Genomic DNA, 13,628 nt, shown 5'->3' with positions numbered 1-13,628 from the left:
ATAACCAGACTTATCCAGGATGTCTCTGCAACTTTTGAGCTGGAATATAAATGGCTGTAACATTCCGGAAAAAAGAAGGAAAATTTTTCATATATTGAAAAAGGAACAATTGGACATTATTTGCTTACAAGAAACACATGTGACTAGGCTCCACCGGAAAGTACTAATAAATAAAAGACTTGGTCAGGAATTTATATCTTCAGACAAAGTAAAGAAGAGAGGCATGGTGATATATGCAAAAGAGAGCCTGTCACCTAAATTCTTATTTAAAGATGAATATGGAAGAATTTTGGCAATTGAAATACAACATCAAGGAGAAAAGATTCTGATATTAGGAATTTATGCACCAAATGAAGGGAAGTCGGAATTTTTCAAGAAGTTGCATGAGACTATGCTGGAATATCTGGATTATGACAACATCATCATGATGGGAGACATGAACGGGGTCGTATCAATTAACATGGATAAGTCACAAAGCCAGAATGTCACTAAAGATGGCAGACTACCAAAGACCTTTTTTGAACTGACTGACAATATGGACTGGATTGACATTTGGAGAACGAAGAATCCCTTGGGAAAAGAAGGAACATTCTTCTCTGAAGCTCAGCTGACCTGGACAAGAATCGACCAAATATGGATAACTAGAGGTCTGGCACCGAAGGTCAGAAAGGTGGAAATCTGCCCAAAAACCTGCTCCGACCATAACGCACTGAAAATGGATATGATACTATTACCAACTGGTTCCTTTAGATGGAAGATGAATGACAATCTGTTTAGAGATCAGGAGATTACTAAGAAGGCCCAGAAAGCATTGAAGGATTATTTTGAGATAAATATGAACACTGCGGTGGAAAAAAGAATTATTTGGGATGCAAGTAAAGCTGTGATGAGGGGGTTCTTGATACAACAGAATGCGGCAAGGAAGAGGATACAAAATGACAGAAAAGATAAGATTTTGGAGAAAATAAAAGAATTAGAGAAGAAGTTAAGATCAAACCCGAAGTCCCTGCCGATCTTGAGAGAAATCAAACTCTATCAAGCACAGTATTCTAAACTGATAAATCAGGAAATAGAGTGGAAGATTAAATTAATGAAACAAAAAACTTTTGAATCGGCAAACAAATGTGGGAAACTGCTAGCTTGGCAGTTGAAGAAGAGACAAAAATTGAATACAGTTACAAATTTGGAAATTGAAGGAAGAAATATTCAGAACCCCACGGAGATTAGAAAGTGTTTCCAGAAATACTTCAAAAAATTATATACCCAAGGGCCGCAGAATGAGGACGAGATAAAACAATTTTTGGAGAAAAATGGACTTAAAAGGTTGTCACAAGAAAATAGATCTCTCCTGAACCGTAAAATAACATGTCAAGAAATTGAACAAGCCATTCAAAACATGAAACCGGGCAAATCTCCAGGGCCAGATGGGCTAACCTCCAAGTATTATAAGATATTAAAAGACCATTTGATTCAACCACTGATGGAGGTTAGCAATGAAATTATGGAGGGGAGGAGGGCGCCGGAATCGTGGAAGGAAGCTTTCATCACATTGATACCAAAATCGGAAGCTGAAAAGACGCAACTCAAGAACTACCGTCCCATCTCCCTTTTAAATGTGGATTACAAAATTTTTGCAGATGTTTTGGCAAGTAGATTAAAAAAAGTTCTAAATGAAGTAATTCATAAAGACCAGGCAGGCTTTCTCCCAGGTAGACACATGTTCGCTAATACAAGGAACATTATTGACATTTTGGAACTTTTGCAAACTGATATAAATACAAAAGCAGTGTTAATCTTTATAGATGCGGAGAAGGCCTTTGATAATATCTCTTGGAAATTTATGAAGGGAAATTTGAAAGAAATGGGAGTGGGTCGGGGTTTTGAGAATGGGATTGATGCAATATATTCAGAACAAAAGGCTAAATTGATAGTAAACAATGTGGTTACTGAAGAGTTTAAAATTGAAAAAGGAACACGACAAGGCTGCCCGATTTCCCCTTTGTTATTTATATCAGTTCTGGAGGTGCTCTTGAATATGATTAGAGGGGACCGGTTGGTGGAAGGGATTCAGGTCGGAGCGAAACAATATAAACTTAAAGCTTTTGCAGATGACCTAGTTTTGACCCTGCAGGAGCCAGAATCTAGTACAAAAAGAGTATTACAACTGATCCAAGATTTTGGTCGGGTGGCAGGATTTAAACTAAATAAACAGAAAACTAAGGTGTTGGGGAAAAGAATCCTTGGATTCTTATCTCATTATACATGACAAAGCCATTTTTCACCTTCTCACCCCTTGCTTTTTCCTGTAAGACCTATTGCAGTCGTTAAGAGTCGTCAACAGGCTCATCACAGCTATCTGCCAATCACCCATTCCCACCACCCTTCTGAGTAATACCCCTCCCCACCTTCTCACTATATAGAAGGGTCTGGAAACTTCTGTTTCAGTGTATCTGAAGAAGTGTGCATGCACACGAAAGCTCATACCAAGAACTAACTTAGTTGGTCTTTAAGGTGCTACTGGAAGGAATTTTTTTTGTTTTGACTATGGCAGACCAACACGGCTACCTATCTGTAAAAGAAAACTAAGGTGTTGGGGAAAAATCTGACAGATGCAGAGTCGGAACAGTTTCAGAGAGAAACGGAACTAACTGTGGTTAAAAAAGTAAAGTACCTAGGGGTAAACATAACAGCAAAAAATCTGAGTCTATTTAAGGATAATTATGAAAAATGTTGGTCTGAAATTAAGAGAGATTTGGATAGTTGGACAAAATTGAAGCTTTCTCTGTTAGGCCGAATCGCTGCTGTTAAGATGAATGTATTGCCAAAGATGTTGTTTTTGTTTCAAACATTGCAGATTGTGGACAAGACAGAGTGCTTCCGGAAGTGGCAGAGAGATATATCTAGATTTGTCTGGCAGGGCAAAAAGCCCAGAATTAAGTTTAAGATACTAACTGATGCGAAAGAAAGAGGGGGCTTTGCCCTGCCAGACCTAAAGTTGTATTATGAAGCCGCAGCTTTTTGCTGGCTAAAAGACTGGCTACTTCTCGAAGACACTGACGTATTGGATTTGGAAGGGTTTAACAATGCCTTTGGTTGGCATGCATATCTATGGTACGATAAGGTTAAGATTAATAAGGTCTTTAAGAACCATATTGTCAGGAAAGCAGTTTTTAAAGTCTGGACAAAATACAAAGACTTACTGGAAAATAAAACCCCGAGGTGGCTTTCACCCCTGGAAGCTAAGGCCCGAAAAAGACCCAATATGGAGGCCAATTGGCCAAAATATTGGGAAATATTAGAAAAAGACGGAGATAATTGGAAATTGCAGAGTTTGGAGAAAATGAAGGATAAAGTGCGAGACTGGTTACATTACGCTCAGATTAAAGAAGTTTTTAAAAATGACAAAAAGGTAGGGTTCCAGGTGGAGAAATCGAAGTTGGAAACAGAATTGCTAGAACCAAAAACTAAAGTATTATCAAGAATGTATAACTTGCTGCTGAAATGGAATACACAAGACGAAATGGTTAAATCGGTTATGATAAAGTGGGCTCAGGATATTGGGCATAATATTATGTTCGAGGACTGGGAAAGGTTGTGGACCACTGGGCTGAACTTCACTGCATGTAGTGCTTTGAAGGAAAATGTAATGAAAATGATATATAGATGGTACATGACCCCAGTTAAACTTGCCAAAATATACCATTTGTCTGATAATAAATGTTGGAAATGTAAAGAACACGAAGGAACATTCTTTCACCTCTGGTGGACTTGCCCTAGAGTGAAGGCCTTCTGGGAAATGATTTATAATGAGTTGAAAAAGGTATTTAAGTATACCTTTACTAAGAAACCAGAGGCCTTCCTTCTGGGCATTGTCGGCCAGAAGGTGTTAAAGAAGGACCGAACATTTTTTATGTATGCAACAACGGCAGCAAGGATACTCATTGCCAAGAGTTGGAAAACTCAAGATCTACCCACACTGGAAGAGTGGCAGATGCAGCTGATGGACTATATGCAACTGGCCGAGATGACTGGCAGAATTCGAGACCTGGGAGAAGAGAGGGTTGAAGAAGACTGGAAGAAATTCAAGATTTATCTACAAAAGTATTGTAATTTGGTTGAAGGTTAAGAAGGATGCTAGATCATAAATAATTGCCTACCACTAAATTAGATTTGAAATTGACGATAAGTGAGATTGAGGGAAATATAAAATTTGTGGAGAATAGATTAAATTAACTGAACAAAATTTAAGAATATAAACAAGATGATAAATTGCTGGGAAAAATTTATAACGATGTAAGTGGGAGTGGGAGACGTGAGGGAGTCCAAAGAAGTTCTGAAAAATGTGTTATGATTTATGTTATATTGTTTATTATTTTTGCATTTTGTATTTTAAAAAATTTTAATAAATATTTAAAAAAAAAAAAATAGAATACTGGCTTCTCATACAGGTACAGTGGTACCTTGGTTTACGAACTTAATCCGTTGCGGAAGTCCGTTCTTAAACCAAAATGTTCTTAAAGCAAGGCGTGCTTTTCCATAGCAGCGCGGGACTCAATTTACAAATGGAACACACTCAACAGGAAGCGGAACATGTTCTTATTCCAAGGCAAAGTTCACAAACCAAAACACCTTCTTACAGGTTTGCAGCATTCTTAATCCAAGTTTTCATAAACTAAGCTGTTCTTAAATCAAGGTACCACTGTACATGTGAAGATGTCCTGAAGCTCATGATCTACACTTTGCAACTAAGAAAGATTTCTTGAATTGTGCTTGTGCCAAATTTCTAACTAATGGAGAAAGACCTCAATAATTTTGATATTCTCACGAGGTAGTCACAAACATTTCATATTAAACCTACCTGCTGCCTTCTCAGTCAATTACTTCCTTCCTCTGACAAAACAGAACCAGAGCCTACAAAAGCTCATGGCATAATATTCTAGTCAATCTAATTTCAGGAAATTGTTTAATAAATAATATTGTGGTGAAACATCATTCTTTTCAAGGTTTAAGTGGCAAGTCATTTGCAAAGATATGTTAATATATATTTTTATTTATTAGATTTATATACCGCCCTTCATCTCAGGGTGCTCCACAAGAAAAAAAAACACAAGATAAAAGCACAAATAAGTAGTTAAAACAGAAACAACAGAAGAATAATCCCCTCTCCCACCAATACATTTAAAAGGCTGTAGAATAGTAATCATCCCAATGCTTGGTTGAAGAGCAATGTTTTGCCTGGAGCCTAAATTATACAAAACGAAGGCGCCAGACAAACCTTGCTGGGGAGAGCATTCCACAAATGGAGGACCACTGCAGAAAGGGCCCATTAGGTAACCTTTTCTCTCAGCAGTCCCTTAGCAACTTACCCAAGTACTGCTTATTTCTGGTAAAGATAGGATATTGAGGAGATGCTGAGTTATACAGCAACATTCTGGGATGTACTATATGAGGAGAAAGCGCTACAAAAATATTTCTAAGTATCTCCTTAATAAGGACAGATGACATCACAAACCCTATTTAAATCATACTGCGCACAGTGCAGTCTGGGCACTAAAATACCACATGTGGAATAGAACAATATTTTATGTTTATACGGCATTACCTCAAGTCAACCACAACACCTGGCTTTCAGACATATTTATAACCCAATTTTCCAGCCAGAGTCACCCACATTTTGCAGAGCTCAGAAGAGAGAAAGACAGTTGCTCTTGTTAAGTTCTTACTAACCAGCCACAAAAAAAATTACTAGAGACTTCCAAACTAAGTCCAGATTTCTATTTTATTATATAGAGGCTTTTGCCAAATTAGAATTGGGTCACATAAGTTTATATAATACATTTTATAAGGGCTCTCAAATTTTAATTTCAGAGTAACTGCTTTAGGTCCAATAGTAAGGAAAACAAGTCAAAAGTCCAAAAATCCTTTTCACTTAAGAGCTAAAATACGAGGTTTTATGTGCAGTGAATCACAATAATTCCATTAGGTTTATGCAAATGTAGAGACCTTTATATAACCCACTGATAGTGTAAAATGGTTTCTCATCCTCTGCTTCCAGTACACACAAATGTTACTAGCTACAAAACTAAATTTTTAAATTTAATCCAAAAAGTTAGCATATACTGTATTTCATGTATTTTGACTTTCTTGTACACTTGAGCAAGCAAATTAAAAGATTCTTCTCTTCATCATTAAAACTGGCACCTTTGTAATGAATTTCTGTTACTTTACCAACAAGCTATCTTAGGTCACCAGTTGCTCGCCAAACTCAGAGTGCTGGTCACTAATCAAAGCAACTGTTTAGAAAACAGTTTTAGAAGCAAAGTAAAATTAGCAACACAGTCATTGCAAAATTATTCTTACACACTGCCGTTCAATGGATAAGATCATCATTAATACACATTTTGCTATTTTCCATGAGCAAACACAGATGCCTATATATAATCTGCTCATCATTCACACTCACCTTCACCCACAGCCTCCACCGCTCATAACTATGTTCAGGAGATGCTACCATAAGCAGGTTGCCCTTGAAACAATGATATCACAGACGTGGTACAGTGGTACCACAGGTTACATACGCTTCAGGTTACACACTCTGCTAACCCAGAAATAGTGCTTCAGGTTAAGAACATTGCTTCAGGATAAGAACAGAAATCGGGCTCCGGCGGCGCAGTAGCAGCAGGAGGCCCCATTAGCTAAAGTGGTGCTTCAGGTTAAGAACAGTTTCAGGTTAGGAACAGATCTCTGGAACGAATTAAGTACTTAACCTGAGGTACCACTGTAATGTCAAAAGTGAGAAATACAGCTTTACAGTCCCCCACCCCACCCCATCCCTCTTTTCTGTGTTATATTCCTACATTGCAGGGGGCTGGACTAGATGACTTTTGGGGTCCCTTCCAACTCTACAATTCTATATTTAGTAGAAAATATGGTCAGTTAGCACCAGATGAGTAGGATGTACCTCCCAGCATAGGGACATCCAATAAGGGGGTGGGGGGGAATAGATGGAGCTTTAGCCATCTTTTTCCAGATCTAAAACACCTCAGGTGCTTTAGCCTTCTTTTGTAGGTTAGACGCTTCAACCCCATGATAGTTTTGGCTGTCCTTTTCCACACCCTTTCCAGCTCTATAAGATCCTTTTTGACTTTGGGTACCCATACAAAGAGCTGCCGTAGCATCATAAGCCCTTGCAGAGGTAAGGAACTTGAGGCCTAGAAGCCTAATGAAGCCCCTCTATCTGGCACTTGGGACTCTCTCCATGCCACATTCCCCCACTAGCCTTCCTCCATGGCCTCAGGTGCTTTTTACCTGGCTGGAATGTGTCCTTGAACTGTGTCAGTGCATCTTGCTCGCCCAAATAGAGGATGGAGAGACTTCTTGGAATGAAGTCTACTGGAAAAGGTTAAAGGGTCACATCTGTGGTCACACCCACTTTTGCCTCTAAACCCATCCATCACTAGCATGTAGCCCTTGGGCTAGAAAAGGTTTCCCCCGTCCCTGTTGCATGATGTAAATGGTCAGAAATTGCTCTGACTGAAGTTACATTTATAAGTGACCACCAGGTATTTACCATTGTCACTAGGTGCTAGAAAATGTCAGAGCATTAATATCAGTTGGTCTGCTAAACAAGGAGTTTACACAGGCTGTATCTCTTATCTATTATAAAAAAATACACCTACTGCCGCATAGCCTCAGGACTAACATTATGTTCCACATGGAAAGACTGTACAAACATCTTTACAGAACCAATTTAGTACATAATTTTGCTCATAAACTGCCCTGCTTTATCACGGCCCATGTAAGGATTATGGGAAGAACAAGCAGTACAAGTTATCAAATCAGTAGACGAACACAGTTCTCCAGAAAAGCCATTTCTTATACAGTTCAATACTTAACATACTTCCATGAATATAGGTCCCACTGGACACAAATGAGGATTGATTCTGAATAGACATGTATAGGATTGCACTGTCAAATACTTATTTTCCCCAATAGCCAGTTATATGAGATCTATATACACTAACAAATGATTAAGTGTCAAGGTCCTGGGGGGGGGGGGCGCTCAGAGGAAAAAATCAAGAAAGAAGCAGTGGAAGAAGCACTGAGTCAGCTACCAGATAACTAACACAGAGCAGCAAACCAATATTTCAAAGGCAGGCCATCATGGAATCTGCTATCAGAAAGTAATAGTAATTGGCAGGAAAGGGAATCTTATCTGTCCATGCACGCCATCTTCTCTAACCTGGTGCCTTCCAGAAATTCTGGACTTAAAACTCTCATCAATCACCCCAGACCAGCACTGGCTCAGGCAGTTGACAACTGTAGTCCAAAACATCTGGCAGGTAGCAGGTTGGAGAAGGCTACATTGGAGGAAGAAGCAAACTGCACACCCCAGTACATCAATACGTAATTTAAAATTCATATCTTAGTGTTGCCTGTGTAGAGACTCCACTCTTAAGGCTTGCAGCTCTGGTTCTTTACTTGGCGCATTTGCAGACGGGCTATTCCTTTAATGAGGGATATTTATGGAGTGTGGGGGCGTATTTCTACTGCATGTTCACTGTTTGTCTAGTTGCTGGGAACAGACTGGACTATTTAGGCACACAGATATTACATTCCGGGCCACATATCGTTCTGGGCAACTTATGAAAGAAATGAGGTACCAATAAGGTTCTTGCGGCAGCTTAAAACACCTGACTTCCAAGTAACCAAGCATGGAAGAAACAATATATTTGCCATCTCTAAAGGTAAACTAAAGTAGCAATGTTGCACACAATTTCACAACAATAAACCCCATTGAATACAGCAGAGCTTACTTCCATGCACAGGTTTGTGCAGCTAAGCACTAAATAGGAAGCTCTATCTAACAGATTAAAAGAAAATTGGTGGCAGGAGGGACAAGTCTGGAACCAGGAGGGGGAGGAAGAATCATGCAATAATTACTGCCCTTTGGTGCAGTGCAAGAGGTTATGACTAAAAGGGGCTTGGTTGCCTCTGTGATCAGCCAGGTAGGCCTGACTAATACAATGCACTCCAATGGTAGCCCCTGAAGGCTGTTCAGAAATTTCATCCTGTCTACTGGCAGGAGTTGGGTGACGTGAGATATTTATGTGCTGCAGCTCTGTGGAAGCACACATGAGCTACAGGCAGAAAGCCTCAGGTTCCATCCCCAGGATTTACAGGTAGAGATTCCTGCCTATTCTGGGAAACTGCTACCAGTCAGTGTGCAGTAGCCAAGACTGAGCAAGAGAGAACAATAGTTTGATTCAGTTTAAGGGAGCTTTCTGTACCATATGGATTACCTATTTACTTCTGGTTCCAATTCGGAAGAGTTCTATGTAGGAGTTATACTGGTGAATTTGGGGAAAATTGAATCCTTCCATGCTTGCTGCTCTAGGCTACTGAGATAAAAGGGAAAAATACAAATGCAACTGAAAGATTTGTTTATTTTTTAAAGAATTTGAGATTGGGAAATTAAGTCACAAATTAAAGAAAAGCACTAAGAGTATCTGAAACCTTAGCCAAGCATCCGTTTCAAACTAATCCAGCATATTTAAAGTGCATAAAGGGAACATAAAACAATGTTCCTTATCATTCAAGTATTCATGTTTGTCAACAGGAGCAGAACAAATTCCGGCTCACTCAAAGACAAACACTCTTAATATAATGCTTCCTATTCAAAATACTTTGCATAATAATTCCTGCTGAGCATGACAAGCAGCATTAGTACCTGGACAGCTTCCCAAATAAATTTTAATATATGTTAGTCAAACAAGTGCAGAGATTAGGCACCTCTAATGACAAGAAAAGCACAATATATGCCATTGTCCCATGTTTCCTGGTCATTGTTTGTGTTGTGGAGAACAAGTGTTTTTCCATTGCCAGTTTAAGGAGGCATGAATTATTCAGCTGTACCCTGAGATTTCCTTCCCCAACACACCCAGGTGCCTTGAAGTATCTGATGGAGAAAGAGTAACATGTTATATAATAATAATAATATGTTTGGAAAATCCTTAACCTTCTACACACCTACATGTTCCTCCAAAACTACACCTTGCATGCAACCACCCTATGTCCAGTCGTCAGGCCACCACACCCTCCCTTTATGCCTGCTGCTTGTGTGTTAACTTATGTCATAAGGCCTTGGGGCAGGGACCTCACAAAATACTAGGTGCATCTGAAGTGTTATATAATAATAACATGTTTCCATTTATAAGGATAACATCCTCACCTGTGTTTCCCCACCCCTCAGGGAAAGATGTAAGCACACCTAGTAAATGTATGCAGAGGTGGTACCCTCTCAAGACGCAGGTGGAAGGAAGTACACAGGGAACTGCCCCATGTTATGAGGGCAAATGAGGTTTTCAAGCTTGGCTGTGGAATCTTTGGCATCAAGCACCTTGAGACAAGCAAACAGAAACTGTTCTCTCAGGCATGCCTACCAAAAGAAGAGCCAGAGAACAAGATTCACTTGTCTCACTCGGTTGCAGAAACAGAACTTTTTAAGGGCACTACAAAATAAAGGAAGAACTGTTTCAGTGAAGAAGCATTTTTAAAGTGCAATTTAAAAACCTGCAATCCTGTAAAATGGGGTGTGGGGTGAGGAGGACCTGTAGCCCTCCAGATGTTATCAGACTCCAACTTCCATCAGCCCCAACCAGCATGCCGCTGGTCAAGAGGTGATGGGAGTGGTAGTCCAGTAAAATCTATAGGGGACCACAGGTTCCCTCCCACTGCTGCATATTAACACAGCTTGCACAGAACAAATTTCAACCGATCCATTTGAGGATCTTCTAATACAATGTGATAATGGCTGAAAATAGTAAGGATTAAGGGAAATGCCGTTTTGCAATAATATAGTCTTTTTCAGACTGCAATGCATAATAGAAATGTTACATTAGCTGGAATGAATAGGGGCAGAAGGACTAGAAGGTATGGCAGCAAACTCTTGTTTTAAAAAAAGGGTTCACAAGTCTCATACAGCACTATGGAAACAGGCAGAAAGGCTGATATAAAGAAGGGCCAAATGACAGAACGTCATTTGTTGGGGATGGGAGCGAAAGACTTATGCCAAGGAATGTGTGGCACCTCGCTGGCATCATAAGCAGTTTGATGACAGAACCAGTGCATCTGATATAACAGCCAAGACTACTTTGGCAGACAGTTGAAAGGGAAATCAGCATGCTATTTGTGAGTGTGTGATTGAAATAAATCTCAGCTTTCCTGTGTACCTACTCTCCTTAACTCTTATTGTTCTATCCAGCTGTGTCCAGGAGACACACCTTATTACTATTCTCCTTTGAGTCACCATGCTTTTAGCTTGGGGAGTAAAACAGCTCATCTCAAACCAGCTACTGGGCATTTCCACTTCTATTCCTTTCAATTCACTCTGACTTCTACATACCTGCTGAACTCATTAAGACTTCTGAGTAGACATACATAGGATTGTGCTGTCAGTCACTCATCTCAGCACACCCTTTATGACCCTAAGAAGCACCCAGTTTTGCTTGAGAGCCACTTTTAAGAATGGGGAAGGAACAAGTGGGCCAACTCTATTGGCCTACAGCATCCTGCTCATCAAACTTAATTTTTACCACTGCCTCCCACCATCACCTTCTTTTGCCTCGGGGTTGGCAAAGTGAATCCACTTCGTACCCTTCTCCAAACCAGATTTGCCCCAGTGACTGCTACGTCACATGCATGCTTCAAGTACAGAAATCACTATTCATAGAGCAGAAGGGACTTGAGGGAAACATGGGCATTTTCAGGGGTGGGGGTGGGACAAAGCAAAACACTGAATTGGGGGGGGCAGACTATTACACCCAAGAAGAGAAGAACAGTACATTTGGCCTCATATCTGAGAGCTATACATTTTGCCTCCTATCTCAGGTCCCACAAGTGCTAGAAACTCACCTTTCCCCGTCCCCTTTTAAGGAAATCTAGGGATCAGAGGGTTATGGCTGGGGTGGGGGCCTGCTCTGCCTGGCACCCATGAAGAGAAGGATCTTTATTACCCTTAGATTAAAGATCAGAATAATTTTAAAAGAAGTGAGATGTGGGCTTTGTTCATGGATTTTTATAGTAGAGCTGCCCAAATGGGCCCATAAATTGGATGCCCCCCCACCCGCTTTCCGTTCCCCGTCCACCGAGCACCGCAGAGGGGCGCTTCGCACCCGAGGGACCGTGGCGCGTGCCCCTCTCCCCACATCCTGATGGGAAAGATGACAGCTGCACCAGCTTAATATTGGGGGGGGGGGTGCGGGGTGGGATGGGTCGCCGTGTGCACTGCGCCCCCCGCCCCCCAATCGCTCGCTGCAACGGCTCTCCCTGCACATGCATGCATCCATTCATTCTCTCACACACCCCTTTTCTGGGGACGCCGCCCGCACTCACCTCCTGAAATCAAAGGGCATGTTGGTGGCGAACGCGGCTCAACCTCCCTGCTCCCCGCCCCCCTCCTCCTCCTCTTCCTCCTCCTCCTCCTCCTCCACGGCCGCCACCTCCACCTCCTCTTCCCTGGGATTTCAGGCTCGGTCGTGCCGGCTACAGGGGGCAGGAAGTGACGGGCCCAGCCCGGCCAGGCCAGAGGACGCGCAGCAAGAACTCATTGGGCGCCGGAGAGCGGCCGACGCGCCGCTTCCGCCGCGGAGGGAAAGGGGGCGGGCAGGTGGGCGCTGGGGGCAGAGCGAAGCGAAAGGCGGGGGAGGCGATCCTAAAATGTAGGCACGCGCCGGTGGGAGCCCTCCGTCTGCACGCACGCGTCAAACTTTTAAGGGCTGGGAACTTAACGGGTTAAAGGGCGCAGGCGGACATGTCTGCACAGAGCGGAGGGCAATTTGCTCGTGATTTAAGAATGCGCTCCTAATATGCTCGCTTACCTGTCAGTGAGTCTATAACGAACTCTCATCGAACTGAGTAGACCTATAAGATTGTACAGTAAGGCCACGATCCTACTACGTACGTGCCTTAGGAATAAGTGTCGTTGAACACATTCTGCGTAAACAGGCGTTGGTATAATAATGATTTTATGTTTTAAATAAGCTGTCAGGCGCCTTGGGAGGGCTAGCCCTGAGAGGTGGCATACAAGTACTGTACAGGCAGTAAATGAATGAATAATAGGCGCTAGATGCATGCATTAAATGACACCGGTCTGCTATGTGACCCCAGTCTTACTGAAATTTTCAGTTAACCTAGAATGAGTGCCACAGCACTTTCACACATATTGAAATACATGCAGTGAAAGAGTGGACAACATCTTCCTGCAGCCCAGTAAGATTGTCTTCCAATAAACATGGTTTTAACAATGAGTCCGTAAGTGACTGTGGAGGCCAATTCTGGACCCACACGTCCTTCCACAGTGGGGACATTGGTTTCCGGGTGGGAGTTGATCACAGTGTGGATTTGCCAAGCATGCCTTCCTCTTAGCACATTTTCCCCTTCCGTCCTGAGTTCGAGTGTCTTCAAAGCCCATGACACCTTTGATAAAGGCTGTTCTCCAACTGGAGCGCTCGCAGGCCCATGTTTCCCAGTTGTCAGTGTTTATACTACATTTTTTAAGATTTGCCTTGAAACAGTCTTTAAACTTCTTGTTTATTACTCAGGTTGTGACCCGAGACATGCTTACCTGG

The 13,628-nt window shown here is 41.6% G+C and overlaps 1 protein-coding gene across 1 annotated transcript in view; it reads right to left on the bottom strand.

Annotated features, from left to right (window-relative positions):
* Nucleotides 1-12,675, bottom strand: part of ERGIC1 (endoplasmic reticulum-golgi intermediate compartment 1) — an 80,346-nt gene extending 67,671 nt beyond the window's left edge. The window contains exon 1 of the mRNA XM_079964885.1: nt 12,394-12,675. Within this exon, the coding sequence (XP_079821011.1) occupies nt 12,394-12,413 (20 nt within the window). The 5' untranslated portion in view covers nt 12,414-12,675. The remainder of the gene's footprint in view (nt 1-12,393) is intronic.
* Between the last annotated feature and the right edge of the window lie 953 nt (nt 12,676-13,628).

Source organism: Podarcis cretensis, assembly GCF_951804945.1.
Source record: "Podarcis cretensis genome assembly, chromosome: 2".
NCBI classification, from domain to species: Eukaryota; Metazoa; Chordata; class Lepidosauria; order Squamata; family Lacertidae; genus Podarcis; species Podarcis cretensis.
Note: the sequence above shows the minus strand (reverse complement) of the source record. Positions and strands in the feature narration are given on the sequence as shown.